This window comes from Procambarus clarkii, chromosome 2 (assembly GCF_040958095.1).
Source record: "Procambarus clarkii isolate CNS0578487 chromosome 2, FALCON_Pclarkii_2.0, whole genome shotgun sequence".
Classification (NCBI taxonomy): Eukaryota; Metazoa; Arthropoda; class Malacostraca; order Decapoda; family Cambaridae; genus Procambarus; species Procambarus clarkii.
Genome location: NC_091151.1, coordinates 41,650,214 through 41,666,987, shown reverse-complemented (window position 1 = coordinate 41,666,987; position 16,774 = coordinate 41,650,214). Strand labels below are relative to the sequence as shown.

General features: G+C 39.6%; 2 protein-coding genes across 4 annotated transcripts in view; one reads left to right on the top strand and one right to left on the bottom strand.

Annotated features, from left to right (window-relative positions):
- The window catches only part of LOC123762457 (glucose dehydrogenase [FAD, quinone]), a 134,833-nt gene that overhangs the window by 1,600 nt on the left and 116,459 nt on the right, over nucleotides 1-16,774 (top strand). For 2 of the 3 annotated variants that reach the window (XM_069324884.1, XM_069324893.1), the window contains exon 2: nucleotides 4,390-4,658. The gene's annotated coding sequence lies outside the window, so the exon portion shown is untranslated. Of the gene's footprint in view, nucleotides 1-4,319; nucleotides 4,659-16,774 lie in introns of those variants that run through there. The other variant, XM_045748969.2, reaches the window with a different exon arrangement.
- LOC123762291 (glucose dehydrogenase [FAD, quinone]) overlaps nucleotides 7,282-16,774 on the bottom strand; it is a 57,675-nt gene continuing 48,182 nt past the window's right edge. The window contains exons 10-13 of the mRNA XM_045748720.2: nucleotides 11,973-12,130; nucleotides 11,039-11,216; nucleotides 8,982-9,207; nucleotides 7,282-8,667 (exon numbers count right to left, since the gene is read on the bottom strand). Coding sequence (XP_045604676.2) covers nucleotides 8,514-8,667; nucleotides 8,982-9,207; nucleotides 11,039-11,216; nucleotides 11,973-12,130 — 716 coding nt within the window. The 3' untranslated portion in view covers nucleotides 7,282-8,513. The remainder of the gene's footprint in view (nucleotides 8,668-8,981; nucleotides 9,208-11,038; nucleotides 11,217-11,972; nucleotides 12,131-16,774) is intronic.

Sequence of the window (16,774 nt, the reverse complement as noted above, 5' to 3'; positions counted from 1 at the left end):
TCTTCCTGTTATACAATTTGGGTGTGGAACAAGTAATTATCAAAAGAAGGCACCATGCCGGGAAGGCTATGTAGCAGTAAGGCAGTGAGGTGAGGCAGCTACTTATTTGAGAAATGCTTATTTTATTTACCTTATAAGCTGAGGCAACTTATTTTATTTGAGGAATACTCGGCTGATTCCTCTACATTTAGCATGGAACAAATTTGTGTCAAAGACCTCTTCCTGTTACTCAATTTGGCTGTGTGTAACCAAACTAGAAGTGCTCTACAAATCAAGGGACCCAGAATGTGGAATGACCTCCCGAATCATGTCAAAGGCTGTACCTCTCTCAACCAGTTTAAGAGTTAAACCAAGTACTGCCTAATTAACTCCATGTAACCTAACTTACCTCCTAAATGTCAACCCATGTCTTGCTATTTTTTAAACAACGCTGTTCACCAACATGTGCAATTGCTGATTTATGCTATGTTGACCCCCTTTTTGTATTTTTTATTCCTTCTTTCAACACAATTTATACCTAATCTATTGCTTTAAGTTTTAGTCTGTTTTTTTCCCCCCACACCTTGCCCGAAATGCTATGAGTATTAGTGGCTTTAGGTATTGTATGTACTAGCTCTGCCTATAAATCCAACATTATGTTTGTAAATCAACTGTATGTACTTTTCCTGAATAAAATGCATTTATTATTTATTTTTTAATCAGTAAGTATTAAAAGAAGGCACCAAGCTGGGAAGGCTATGTAGCACCATTGTGTGTAACAATAAACCAAATTTTTTTTAACAAATAATGCACCTGTATGGGAAAACAAATCCTGTCAGCTGTAAAAATATTGATGCAGTTATTTAAATGAAAAATATTATGAAAGAAATATTACTGGTTTATTTTTATCCTATCTTTTTGTACTGTACAGTATATCCAAGGAAGTGAAAAATTAAGACATAATGCACAATTTAATGAATGATTAGCATGGATTAGCAGTTCAAAAGAATATGACTTGGATTACATATCAACATGAGATCTTAATGATCCATGGTCAACATGATTTAATAAGGATAATACAGTACTGTATTTGTAATAATACAAACTATAATTTAAAATTTTTATTACTGATTTTTTTTATTAAGAAGATTAGGTATACACAGCAATGTGCTGCTACCCTATTCTATATGGAATATTACAGTGTAGATAAAAAACTAGCTATAAGTTTATCTAATACTCCCATCTCACAGGATGGTTAGACATACTGTACATGGAATCAATTTAGAAAATACCAGCCTCAATACAAAAAACAAAACAACTCTGACTAAACAACTCTAAGCAATTTTCACAAGAGGTAAGCACTGAATCATGGAAACATTATATTATAATTACTCTTATCAGTTTCTACAAAACTCCTCTCAAACATGTATTTTTAAACATGTTTAGGTATACACAGCAATGTGCTGCTTCCCTATTCTGTATAAAGGACCACACAGTGTAGATCAAAAACCAGCTACAAGCTCACCCAACATCCTCACCTCACAGGATGGCCAGTCATACATGGAATTAGGAGAGAACAAAATACTTAATGCTGATCTATTAGCCTCCACTGGCAAAATCTGGGTGCAGCACAAGAATATCTTCCAATATTCATGAGTGTATGAAGTAATTACAGAGCTCAAAGTACCTCATACCCTTTGGTATGAAGTCACTGATAACAGGACAATCACAGATATAGTGTTGGAGAGTATGTCCTCTCAAGTAGGACTGAAAACAGATGTTTTTTTTCCACCAAGAGGGCTATAAACCCATGGAACCGCCTACCCGCTGAAGCCGTAAATGCCAAATTCCAGCTAAAAAATAACATTAATTCAATTGGCGGGCCCTTTAACAAGCCGCCGGCTTTGTCCTCTTCGAGGTCACTAGATAGTTAGTGGCCATTGGGTAAATTCAGTAAATATATACAATAATTGTCGGCGCATCTTCCGAGCAACAAGGACAGCTACACAGTATCTCTTAGAATTACGTAGGTAAACAACAAATGTAACATATTTGTTTACTACAATGTCGGTGCTGGCTGTAGAAGTTGAAAAAACATTGTTTTACTTCGAAATATACTAATTTTATAAGAAAATTCGACGTAAATAGGAGGCAGTAGAGCTCCTATAAGCCAGCGCTAAATCTTCAATATGAAGAATGTTGCTGCTCTCTGATTGGCCAAACGAAACACAGTAGTGACCTCTATCGGCACGCAGGTGAACCAACAATTTTCTTCCTAAGTATACCTTATTGAATCGCACCTAAGCATCTTCTTAGGGCGCACTTAGGAACCTTCGTAGCAAACCCACTTACGAAGAAATACACAGAGCTTCCTGAATCTAGGTCCTGAGCTCTTCACGGTTGATGGGCTGGATTTTATTTTGTTGACTATTTCACATTGGGTTCTGTTGGTCAGGAAATTGTAGATCCATCAGCCTATTTTTCCGGTAATTCTTTTTGAACGCATTTTATGTGCAATAACACCATGGTCACATTTATCAAAAGCTTTTGCGAAATCTGTGTAAATTACATCAGCGTTTTGTTTGTCTTCCATGGCATCTAATGCCATATCATAGTGGTCCAGCAACTGCGACAGGCAAGAGCGCCCTGTTCTGAAACCATGTTGTCCGGAGTTATGGAGACGCTGTTATTCCATGTATTTTGTGATCTTTTTTGTGATTTTAGGATTAAGGATTGTGATTGTGATTTTTGTGTTCCAATCTTAGTCTGGTTATTGTTATGCAGTATATATTTCTTTATCACTAGAGTTTTTCCTAGTTTTCCAGGCCTTTTTTTATAGTTCCACGGTATTTTTTTTTTATACAAGAGTTCTTACATTCTTGTACAACCACTAGCACGCATAGCGTAGCATAGCAAGTATTTAATCCTAATTTTCCCCCGGAATACGACTCGCCAAATCGTTTATCAACCAGTTACCCACTCACTGCTGGGTGAACAGAAGCTACAGTTAAGGATTGGCGCCCAGTAAATCCTCCCCGGCCAAGATACGAACCCAGGCCAAAGCGCTCGCGAAACGCCAGGCGAGTGTTACCACTTTTCTCACGGGAAGGCAATTGGTTAGATAACGGGGACTAACCATTTGAAAGGCATGATATGTTTTCCATTTGGCTGCAAAGTCTTTGCTAGTTGGATATATAATATCCTTTTGAGAATAGTTCATGTAGAAGTTGTAGGCATGGGCCGAAAAGCATTTTGCATGGTTCGCTTGTAGTATGTTATAACCTCAATCGTACTTTTGAAGTCACTACATACTGTATTTACCAGTTGGTAGTGTTGCAGTAATTCACATTATCGAGGGACCGGCAACCAGTGTATATACACATGTTAGGCTTGTATCACGGTCTCTTCCCCCCCCCCCCCCCATCCTCCCTCCACCAAGGAAGAACTACAGACCCTCCCTAGGATGCAATGTCAAGCTGACTAACTTGTATAGGAACCTATTTACGGAGGATTTAGTTGGAATAATAAAATAAATATACATACTCCAGGAAAGAATTCTGTTCTTCAATTTAAAGATGCCTTAAAGATGCCTTAAAGATGCCTCCGGTTCAAATCCATTTGAAGAAATTAGCAAATTTGTCATCTCTATATTGATATTACCACATCCAAATGCTGAAATAGAGTATTCAGCTCGATGAATTGCATCAAATCTAAAATGAGAAATAAAATAAAATTATAATTGCTGAATGCCATTTTGATGGTCAAATTCAGTTTATCAGATTAAAGAAATGTTGTAGTTTACGAAGATTTATCCAAGGTGTTCAATGACATCGATACAATTATCTACAAAGCAGATAATAATAATTATCTTGAAAGTTTCTTCTCAAACAGACCTATCTATAGTTCTAAAGATGAAGTTGAAGACGATGAAGATTAAGATTAGGATACAAATATATCTGGCAATACGGTGTTGATGTCGGTGAAAAAGATGAGTGTAAATTATGTAGTATACCGCACGCCCACACCTTAGAACATTATGTATTAGTGTCAACTTATTGATAACTATAGAAATAAGTAGTGTACCATATCAAATTGTTTTGATGTGTGATAATGGTATGATATTTTGTAGTAATTACTCCACGTTCAAGTATGTTCATTGAGACAAGAAAGAAATACATCTCAAAGGGATAGAGTAACTTAGGCTATTTCTACCTCCCCCCCCCCCAGTCGTCTCCACTTTCTAGTGTGAGGTTTGGTCATCAATAAATTTCAATATTATTTATATTTTCATGAACTGCACTGGAAGATCAGTAATACGTAATATATTTTTTCAGATGCATATCTGATATAGATAATTTTAGATGCTGTTAAAGTCTATTTTGGATGTAAAACTAAAATTATAGTCGTCAGCCCTGGAAAAGGGTCGGGCAGGGAACGGAGTGCATCATGGCGTGAAGACTGCAGGGACGTGCCGCGTGTCTCTCCCACTGAAACCCACGATATCGCCGAGGATTCCGAGAAACCACCTTAACATGGCACGCATGTTGATGCTGATGGTCTTCCGCCCTCTGTGGATGATAAAGACGGTATTTTCCTGGGCAGAAACAGATGGAAAGCGACATCTAGAAGGAATGGAGGAGGCCGTCCCCACGCCACTCGAGTACCACCGCTCAACCAAGGTAAGAAAAATTCTCCTGGTTTGAAAACTATTCATATAATTTCCTTTATCGACGGATAGGCGTGTTTTTGAGAACTGAGTATTACAGGTACAGCCCTATTTTCTAGACTACTCATCACCTCATCGGGTTTGGATCAATGAATAGCTCCGTAAACGAGGTAGGTGGACCTACCACGTCCATCTTAATACTTTACATGTAAAGTATTTAACTATACCCCCGAAAGTATACACAAGAGACATAGTGTGGAAATTGCTCTGGTACCCATTACACAAAAGTATACACATCAGATATACTGTACCAGATTGCACGGGTGGGGGACACAGGTGGAAACTGAGTACCCACATGAGCCACAGGAACGTTAGAAAGAACTTTTTCAGTGTCAGAGTAGTTAATGGATGGAATGCATTAGGCAGTGATGTGGTGGAGGCTGACTCCATACAGTTTCAAATGTAGATATGACAGAACCCAGTAGGCTCAGGAATCTGTACATCAGTTGATTGACGGTTGAGAGGCGGGACCAAAGAGCAAGAGCTCAACCCCCGCAAGCACAACTAGGCGAGTACAGAACTTGCAACAAATGCCTATCTCATCCAAACATTTATCACTGGCATTGAAAATGCAATAGAAAAGAACTTTGCCTGACGATCGCAATTAAATTAAATTCGTAACGCAACTAATCAAACCCACCCCAATTTATTGTTGATTTAATGATTTTAATTTATTTCTTAAGTGTGTGTTAGGATATTTTAATGTGATCTGAACACTCAAAATGCGTCAAATGTATATGACGTCATATGTTGCGTCAACGTTTTTTTTTTTTTTGAGGGGGGGGGGCAGGGTGACTGACTTGTGTAATAACCACGTGGTTGCACCGTGGATGAATTTTGTTTATGTACCTGGAATTCTAATTATTCCACATACTTAGTGGACTGGCGTATTAGTCTACCGTGTGGCTGGCGTATTAGGCTGTCATGTGGCCTGGCGTATTAGGCTGTCGTGTGGCCTGGCGTATTAGGCTGTCGTGTGGCCTGGCGTATTAGGCTGTCGTGTGGCCTGGCGTATTAGGCTGTCGTGTGGCCTAGCGTATTAGGCTGCCATTGTGGCCTGGCGTATTAGGCTGTCGTGTGGCCTGGCGTATTAGGCTGCCATTGTGGCCTAGCGTATTAGGCTGCCATTGTGGCCTGGCGTATTAGGCTGCCATTGTGGCCTGGCGTATTAGGCTGCCATTGTGGCCTGGCGTATTAGGCTGTCGTGTGAACTGACGTATTAGGTTTGATTTGTAATAGTTATCAAATCTTGTTCAGTATTCTATCTCAATAAGACATGTTTGAGGTATATTATCTGCAATTTAATACATATTCACTCTTGTAATTTAACATTTATAAAGCCAAAGAACTATAACTTTGTCAGGATATTAAACATGTTTTACGCCATGAATAAGTTTATTATTATAATATATATACACACTCAAAGCAAATAAAGATCAAAGACACCGATCTCAATAAGCGCACGTAATCCACGTTGAAAATTAAATCGACTGAGCGCTTTCAGTCACATTACATGACTACTGTCAAAGATTAATGCTGCCACATGCCGCATTTTGCCTGTAGCAATGGTCATATACTTTGACCGAAAGCATCTAGTCGAATCTGTTATATTCAATGTGGATCAATTGCATACACACACTCATATTTATACAATATACAACAATGTATTTCCCCCCGGACATTAGGGGGGGGGGGGGGAACACTCGGCACACTAGGATAGGACAAGACATATAAATATAGATCCATGAGTTATTAAGTTCTAGATTATACTAGATACACGACATGCGTTCCAGGCCTCTCTGGACACGTCTTCAGTTCTAGACGATGCTAGATTTGTATATCATCATACTAAACAATTAAATACACACGTCGTCAGTAATAAATGATATTAATCTTGTCAATAGTTTTGACAGACGTGTCTAGTAATTTTTATTTACATACATGCTTGTGCATATTTGTCATATCAACATTATTACTTTTAAATACAGGGAATTTGTACAGCATTTGTGTTAAGAGCAACATGTTTAGTATTTTTAATTACACAAAGGAACAAAAAAGTTTTCTTAGAGGCATTCAGAATTAAATACATGCAGACTTGAGCATTTTATGGAAGAACTGTATACATGCAGAATTTTAATTCATCTTTGTACCATATGAAAATGAATCTAGGTGCGTACATTTACCGCAGTGGAACAAATATTTGGCCATAGGATGACTGCGGTAGCTGTACAATCAAGCATAATAAATGCAGTCCGACTCCTCTTGAAAGTTTATAATAAATAATAATAATGATAGTAATAAAACTGCGATGCATTTTTTGTAATCGGTGCATTACAAATCCTAATAAAATTATTGAGCCGTAGCTCAGAAATTAATATGGCTTCAAAATAACATGACAATTGTTTTGAAAACAAACCCTGGCACAACCAAGAGACTAGTTCTTGAGCGTAGCCTCATCACACTCCTGTATACTAGGATGACAGACCTGTAACTTGAGTTAGGGGTTCACATCATAAGCAGGTGTTTGTATCGTATCCACGTTTGTATCTCCCACGTTTTATGGTTGTATTTTCCCATTTTTTTTGCGTATGGTTGTATTTTCCACGTTTAATGCGCATGATTGTATCTTGTTTCCTCCACGTTTGGTGAACGTGGCTGTATCTTATCATATCCCACGTTCCTGCATTATATCAGAGCTCCTCTAAATGTTTTGCTGTATACAAAGAATCTCATGTTTTTTTTCAGTTTTGATGCAACGGTTGGAACCATTTAGCATCTTCCACGTTCAAACAAAACGTTGCTGTAGATACGAACGTTTGTCAATATTTAGAGATGAACAATTTTCCAAGTTTTCAGCACATCACTTAAAAAACTTTGAGATAAGTCTGGTAACTTTGCACTAGCGATAAGTCTATCGAAAGCAAGTTTAAAAGACTTAACTAATGTACTTGTTCCTGAGAATATTCTCCAATTGTTTAGTATATAAAAATAAATATAGTTTCAGCTCACTTCACTGAATCAGTCAGTCAGTCAGTCAAGGGTGAGTGAAACTGGATTAGAGTTCAACAACAGTATTCCACACAAGTGTTAATGAAAGCTTAATTTGCCGCTTCGAACCCGGGTCACTAGGATGGCAGGACGGTGCTGCAACCCCACCACGACGCCACCGACATGGTGATCAATGGACGATTGCTTGTGGCAGAACAACTTATCTGATCCCACAATAGTTCCTGAACCTATTCACCGCGTTCAGCTTTCAGACCACGCATGCGAGTCTTAAGAACCTTAATGCGTCGCAATTTGTTGTTACAGGATCGTCAAATTTCCTAAAAAAAATGTAACGAATTAGTCAAACTTAAAGCCCCGTAATATTAACGTTTTCCTATGCATTGGTCTCAATTGGTTAAGTGGGTTGCTTGGGTTCGTACATTTCTGGTTAGGTAAAACTTGTATTTTTTACCAAGAATCAGATCGAGAGAGCGGACTGTGTTCTGTGAGGCGTCTCATTCAATAGAGATCGGTGGAGCATTTAAAAACAAGTGGTTGATAGGTGAAAGTTCCTTTTCTGGTAAAGACGGATCACCTCGTAGGAAGCGTTTTACGTTCCGTGTGTTTGGGCCTCACCTGAACCAATTGGCAACCATGCATGGCATCCTGGTGAATTAACCGACCAGCATTTGCAACACTCCAGTAAACATCGTGTCTTGAACGCGTCGCCTCTCAACACGACAGCAGGCGACACGACTCGGTATAACTCGGTGGAACATGTTAAACCCCCATACAAATGCGCGTCTTTCCTAGCTCGGTATTATCCCAGCGGGACGACGGGGGCTCCCCAGTCCAGCTTGATCATATCGGCGGCCTTCTCCGCGATCATGATGACGGGAGCGTTGATGTTGCCTGATGTGATCTCTGGCATGACGGACGCGTCTATAACGCGAAGACCCGATACACTCCGTACTCTGTACAGCAGAACGGGATATAAGTAAATTACAGTCATCGATTGCTAAGTTGTTCACATGCCTGCAGTTAGAATTGTGTTCTGTGTGTGGGAGGGTGAGATGGGGGGGGAGACATATAATCAATGTGAACGTGAACCGTTTTCTTGATAATGAATATATGTGAATTACTCAGATAATTAGTAATGATAATGCATATATATTCGTTGATGTCTATTAGTGTGGATAACTGATGATGAAACTTCTTTGGCACTAACAACTTTCTCCATATAAAGTGATTCTCTCTCTCTCTCTCTCACACTCACACACTCACTAACCTGAGCTGGGCGTCGACGACACTGTAGGGGTCGGAGATGGGGCCCATCTTGCAGGTGCAGGAAGGGTGGTAGGTCGTCCCCGTGAGACTTCTGGCGTAGCAGTCCCAGTACCTGTCAGAGTAGAGAACCTCGTACTCGCACCCCGGCAGCACCTGGTTGTGGAACACGGCATCGAAGTCGTATTTCAGAGCTGGTGACTCCCCCACTTGAATTGAGAACTTCATCCCTGTTGAAGAATGGTTGATTAAGTTGGAGATTTATGCAAATTTGTTTAAACTGTTACTCTGTGAAGGATAACATCTAGTGTCCAGATTCGTGGATTAGTGTTTATTCTTTGGTCGTTCAAGCAATTTCGACATTTTTATGACTTATTGCATGAGCTAAATTGTTAGTTTTAATTGAGTGTGCATGTTGCGGGAACAGTTAGTTACAAGTGGGTATTATTTGATGAAATTTTTATATCTAAATAACCTTCCCTCTTCTCGTGAGGACAATCTTCCACAGCTGATAGCCTAATGACTCATATGTCCATGTGACTATCCACAACTAAACCTCTCCCTCCATTGTCTATCACTTCCTCATATAGACCTGCCTTCTTAAGACCTACTGTGTGATCAACCTGTCCCCCTTAAAAAGAACGTTGCATTTCGCTCGTATGCGTTACATAAGGACAAACATTGTCGTTCTGTACCTGAAAATGGTATCGGCTCCCACAAATGACGTACTGTCGCGTTTTCTGTTTTGGGTCCTCTGGTAGGTTAGGAGAGGGCACTTTAATTTGCTTGTTTTGTTGACGCTGGGAAACCTTAGGAGGACGGACTGTACTATCACACCATAAGCTATCCTCAATGACTTAGTTCCTTGCCATCCATACACTTGGACTGGCTGGTACAACGATGGCCGGACTTTTTGCAGCGTCGGAGTTCGATCCCCGATGGTTTAGTTTAGTTCATTTATTATGCACCCCATACCCATCTTGTGGGCGGTAGTGGAAAGGGTTACAGAGGCACATAATGGGCTCAGGGACTGAACCCCACAGTTCATTTAGCTAAGCAAGTTACAATCTTGATGAGCTAGTTACAAAATTCAGTGCACATCGTCACATCCACAATGAGCACGAGATCGGGCACAAATACAGTTTCTAATTTAAGCAACTGACATATGTGGAGAGCTAGTGTCACAATTGATATGTTTGTCCTGCACACCGCCCCCCATCCAATGGGCAGCGGTGGATAGGTTACAATCACTTAGTTACTACCTACAGTTAGCAAACTGGGGATATTTGGCTAAGATTTCTAGTAGATCATTTTGAATGAAATATTTACATCTCTAACACTTGTTATAGATTTGTCTCTGAATTCACGTATTTTTTTTTTCGCTCTCCATCACAGTGACGGAGGGTGTGCGAATAATTTTGTTGACTTACATTTGGTCAGGTCTACATTAATAGATAATGAGAATTCCCAGAGATACTTGTAACAGAGTCTAAGCCGAGCAGTAGTAACATTTGGAAGTCTGCTGATTTTATTGGATTATAAATAGATGTGTGGCTCCTCTTGCATGATAGTATATGATAGAATTACTGGTGTCGATTTACCTTTGCCTCAGATCTTCAAGATTTTGTTGAAGTTCTTAGTGTTTTTATTGCTCTCAGACTGTTTATTGACATTCCAAGGTTATACTCAATTTCTCCTTTAAAGGCAGATTCTTTAGCCAACTCATCAGCTCTTATCATGCATTCAGAGGTCCAGGTTGATTGATTGATTGATGAAGATTAAGCCACCCAAAGGTGGCACGGGCATGAATAACCCGTAAGTGGGGTGGCCCTTTTGAGCCATTACCAGTATCAAGAGCTGATACTGGAGATCTGTGGAGGTGCGACTGCACCCTGCGTGACGGGAGGTGTCTCCCGTCGAGGTCCAGGTGGTTTTGAGTACCGTTCCTTCACTCCGTCCTCATTTCCCTTCTAAGTGATGTATAGGCATACTGATTTAGCGCTTTCTCCTCATATATACCGTACTCTTATCTCACACACTTCCGGGCCCCATATCCCTTACCTCTGACAAACGCCGCCATGTCGTCGGGGTGGTCGAAGAAGTTGGTGTCGATAAGTGGCGGGTCGAGCGGGTCGGCGGACCTGAGGGTGACTGTGCCTTTACTCTTGGGTCTGGTGAGGAAGGGTCCTATGGAGAAGCCTTCCCGCCCACTCAGACTGTGGAAATACTTGTGGTACAGCTGTACGGGAGGAAGAAAAAGACTGTGTTGATATTTTTGGTTTCAAAGTCTAGGCAGATGGTGTAAATATATTATTTGTGTAGTAGGATAAGGGAAAGTAACGTATAGATTGTTTAGAGATAAGAAACGATAAGTGTCATGTTGTTTTTAGATATGAAAGTCTAAAAGTGACGAATAGCCGGTTTACATTAGTCATAGCATACCAAAAATTATTTAAGTATACGGTTTGAAATAATTACGGCCAACAGAAAACGAATAATTTTAGGGGCATATAAGTTAATTTCTGATAATACAATTATTATAACTGCTTCAAATGTGCAAGAATTCATCTTATATATTATTATTAAACTATTCTAATAAGAATTGCATGAAGGCATTACAATTACTTGACTGTAAACAAAAAAATACTTGGCTGAAAAATTATATTTAAGTCACTAACTTTGCAAGTCATTACGTAACAAAATAAAAACGCGTTTCACTCCAGTTTCCTAATGAATAAATTAACCAAATATAACCAAACTTAACTTAGTGCAGTGCAATTTGACTAAAAAAATTTAACCATGATTTTAGACTCGTGTCGCCTATTTATGAAGCAAATAACTTTCACAAGGTCCGTCAGTACATAAGAAAATCATGAATTGCAAAAATCACGATCAAGTTAATGGCAGGAAACTCAACAGACAAGGTGGAGGAAGGGGAAGAATAAGAATAAGAAGGGGAAGAGGAGAGGGTTATGGGGTGATGGAGTACACATACATCTCTGTTGATGCCGAGAATGTGGGCGGTGATGAGGCCGTAATCATTGCCGATGGTGAAGGGCAGGAAGGCGATCTGGACCTCGGGCCAGTAAGGGTCCCCAGCTCCAGACAGTGGCCAGGCGTATCCCTCGATGGAGATGGTCCCAGTCAGCGGCCCTGTATAGCCAAGGGAAAGGTTATCAGAAGGGTGGAGATGGTCCCAGTCAGCGGCCCTGTATAGCCAAGGGAAAGGTTATCAGAAGGGTGGAGATGGTCCCAGTCAGCGGCCCTGTATAGCCAAGGGAAAGGTTATCAGAAGGGTGGAGATGGTCCCAGTCAGCGGCCCTGTATAGCCAAGGGAAAGGTTATCAGAAGGGTGGAGATGGTCCCAGTCAGCGGCCCTGTATAGCCAAGGGAAAGGTTATCAGAAGGGCACCTCACCAAGAGGTTATCAGAAGGGCACCTTACACAAAGATTATAGTGTCTGCGCGTGTACCCGATTCTCTGTATTATCGCTCTGCCTGTCTGCCTATATTGTTTGGGGGAAGCCTACTTTTCTGTTCGTATTGTGTGTGTGTGTGTGTGTGTGTGTGTGTGTGTGTGTGGCTGCATAGTTGGCTTTTTTATGTTTGGTTAATGTCGGCTGACGGCTACATCCCGGCATGCGAGAAGAGAAATTAATGGAAAACGTGTAGTCAGTCCGCTTAGGAGACAGAAAGAGAGAGAAGTTGTCGGTATACAGCTTTCTGTTTGAGCTGCTGATGACAGCTGGTAAGGGCTGACGTTACGCTTCCCTAAACTAACGATGTACTTATAAACAAAAGAGATGATTCGTACATTTGTTTTGCAACAGTGATTGGCATTTTTCAGCGACATTTCGCGGTTTTTATCTCCCGATTTTCATGTTTTAAATATTTATGCGTTAAAATTTCGTTGGCATTTATTGGTTAAGGTTACGTTTAAATGTTTAAATTTTGTTAGGTATTATTAATGAATATTATTTTCTATGTATATATATTTATTTATTTTATTTTATTTATTTAATTTATTTATTTATTTGGATATTTATTTGTTAGGAGGCTGCAGCCTGCAAGTGATTCGCTATTGAGATAAAGAAGATTAGTAATCGCAACACGTAAAAATTGAGCAACGAATTGGGATGATCATCAATGATATTGGGTTTATAATCCGAATCCATCACAATCAAATTAGGAGCATCATAGTTTTGTAAACGCCTCAAGGATCAGAACAACTGAGCATCGTATAGAATCTCTAAAGGCAGTGATATATAATACCTAATTGTTCTAATACCTAATTCTAATACCTAATTCTAATTGTTCTAATACCGGCTTGTTCAAAAGTAAAACTTGAGTTGGCGAATATCAGAAATGTTGATTATTGTTGTTTTAAGAAAAGTGAGTGCGAGTAATATATTGAAAACAGTGAGATTATTTCACCAGGGAGTGGAACAAGAATTTGTACTTTTTGTTCTCGGCTATTTATTACTTTTTTGTATTACTGCCAATTTAGGAAAAAAACATTTTTTTTGGTAGGAAAACATTTTTTTTTTTATTTTTTTTTTACTAATACTTACATCGTCTCCCAGGACTCAATGTGAAAATATAAGTTAGTAAAAAAAATAAAAAATAAAACAATTTTTTACTACCAAAAAAAATTTTTTTTTGGTAGGAAATTTTTTTTTTTTTTTTTACTTTTACTTTTTACTTTTACTTTTTTACTTTTATTTTTTTAGTAAAAAAATAAAAAAATAAAACAATTTTTTCTACCAAAAAAAAAAAATTTTGGTAGGATTTTTTTTTTATTTTTTTTTTACTAATACTTATATTTTCATATTGAGTTCTGGGAGACGATGTAACTACCAGTTTCCCATGTTTTAGTTTCTCTTAGACCTGGGCCTCTCAGTGGATATCTTAAGTTTGTTTACGCTATCGACCCCAACGTGAGAATTGCGGTGGTTTTGGGGAAATTTAAACCACGGCAGTATTAGACGCTTCACGGGGCCTAAATAAATTATAGCCTCCGATAGGTTACGTGGGGTAACCCAGGTTTTGACGCTTCGGGTTAGGCAAAAACCGTTGCATTTTTTACGGAGTGGTAATTGAGAAAACAGGCTTATCAAAGCGCCCGGGGGTGTATCTAATTTGTTTCAACACAGGAGTCACGTTACCAACGTTACAAATGCAGCCTACTATGAAAATTAACGACTCGCAACTAACTACGTTTTCTATGCATCGGACTCCACACGTTAGATGGGTTGCTTGGGTTCATAAGTTTTGATTAGGTTAGGAGATTAGATTTTTTGTTTATAGAGTGGCAAATCACGAGGAGACCGGGCAACGTCATTGTCCCCGAGTCAACACCAACTCCTCCTAGGGTTTGTGATTGGGTTGGAGGAGGTATCTAGGTGACCGTGATCATGTCCCCTCACACCCCCTAACAGGCAAGGGAAATAAGGGACAAAAACATTAACCGTAATCCTTCCAGTGAAGGATGTGTATATTAGTATGTTTCTCAGTGTGTACGCACAAGCCGTGTGCGTATTAGTGTGTGTCTCACTGTGTACACAAAAGCCGTGTGCGTATAAGTGTGTTTCTGTGTGTACACACAAGCCGTGTGCGTATTAGTATGTTTCACAGTATGTACACAAAAGCCGTGTGCGTATAAGTGTGTTTCTGTGTGTACACACAAGCCGTGTGCGTATTAGTATGTTTCACAGTATGTACACAAAAGCCGTGTGCGTATAAGTGTGTTTCTGTGTGTACACACAAGCCGTGTGCGTATTAGTATGTTTCACAGTGTGTACACACAAGCCGTGTGCGTATAAGTATGTTTCATAGTGTGTACGTGTTTGCTGCGTCATTGTGGAGGCAACGGTCAGCTGTTGCCACCTCCACGCCCTGGACTTTACCTTGCAACTGCAGTGCAATACCATGACTCTACAATAATACATCATATAAATAAACTCACTATAGCAAGGGAGGGCCGTTAACTCTCCAAACTGCTGCTGCTGCAACAATCAATACCAGGAAACTGAGTTTTACAGGTAAACTATAGTTGTAATTATCTTTTGGTTTACCTTGAGTATAGGCTCAAGATTAAGTCAAGGTGTCGAAATATCTCGGAAACAAACCACACACACGCACACATATATACACATTATATATCGCTTTTGGTGAGGTGGTATAGGACGTGATATATAGGTATAGAAGGCAACAGGTACTCTGAGAGAGAATTATCAACATCAGAGGCCCGAGACTGTTCAACACGCTTCCACTACACATAAGGGACATAACTGGCCGACCCCTCACAGTGTTCAAGAGAGAATTGGATAAGCACCTCCAAAGGATACCTGATCAACCAGGCTGTGACTCATACGTCAGGCTGCGAGCAGCCGCGTCCAACAGCCTGGTTGATCAGTCCTGCAACCAGGAGGCCTGATCGACGACCGGGCCGCGGGGACGCTAAGCCCCGGAAGCACCTCAAGGTAGGTGATTGAGATGAACAAGTGGATGAAACATAATGGATATTAATAGGCCATTACATGCATGAACTTAAGCAGCTTATATTCTTGTTTCTACTGTCTCTGTGTGATGGTTCGGGGTCTTGAAGTGGGTAGAATGTAATTGTGTTAACTGGCTGTTGATTGCTGGTCTTGACTTGTTGATGTGTAGGGCCTCGCTGATGTCGAGTCTCCTGTTGTCGTTATACATGTCGATTATTTCAGTGTTGCTTGTTGAGATGTCTCTAGTGATGGTCTGGTTGTGTGAGGAGGTTATATGCTCCTTGATGGAGCCCTGTGGTTTGTGCATTGTTAATCGTCTAGAGAGACGTTGTTGTCTTGCCTATATACTGTGATCTTTGGGACTGACAGTCCCCAAGTGGGCATGTGAAGGCATAGACGACGTTGATCTCTTTTAAGGCGTCCTGTTTGGTGTCTGGAGAGTTCTTCATAAGCAAGTTGGCCGTCTTCTTGTTTTTGTAGGAAATTGTTAATTGTATCTTCTGATTGTTGTCTGTGAGGATAACGTTCCTATCAATAATATCTTTTAGAAGTCTTTCCTTCGTTTTATAAGCCGTGGAAAAGAAGTTCCTGTTGATTCTTCAGAGGTAGCATGGCGTGTCACCTTTCTTTTAATGACGTCTTCAACATTACCGTTAGAGAAGCCATTGTTGACTAGGACTTGCCTTACTCTACATAGTTCCTCGTCGACCTGGTTCCAACCAGAGCTGTGAGTTGACGTAAGCGTTGACAACACTCCTCTTGTACCTGTCTGGGTAATACTGGGTAATACACTCTTAGCATTAAGGAATATTCCTATGTTCGTTTCCCTAGTGTAGACTGCATTGTGAAAACCTCCATTCCTTTCCACGGCTGTTACATCTGGAAAGGGCAGCTTCCGATCACTCTCCATCCCGTAAGTGAAACTTGACACCGAATTTTCCTGGAATGCCTCCATCTTCAGCTGCTGCAACCGTCGGGCATCAGGTACCTGTATAAATATGTCGTCAACGTACTTCAGGTATATTGACGACATATGTTCATGCATGTAATAGCATATTAATATCCATTGTTTCATCGACTCGTTCATCTCAATCACGTCCTGTACCACCTCACCCCAAGGAAATATATAATATCAATAAATATATATGTATAAATATATATATATATATATATATATATATATATATATATATATATATATATATATATAATATATATAATATCAATAAATATATATATATATATAATATAATATATATATATATATATATATATATATATATATATATATATATATA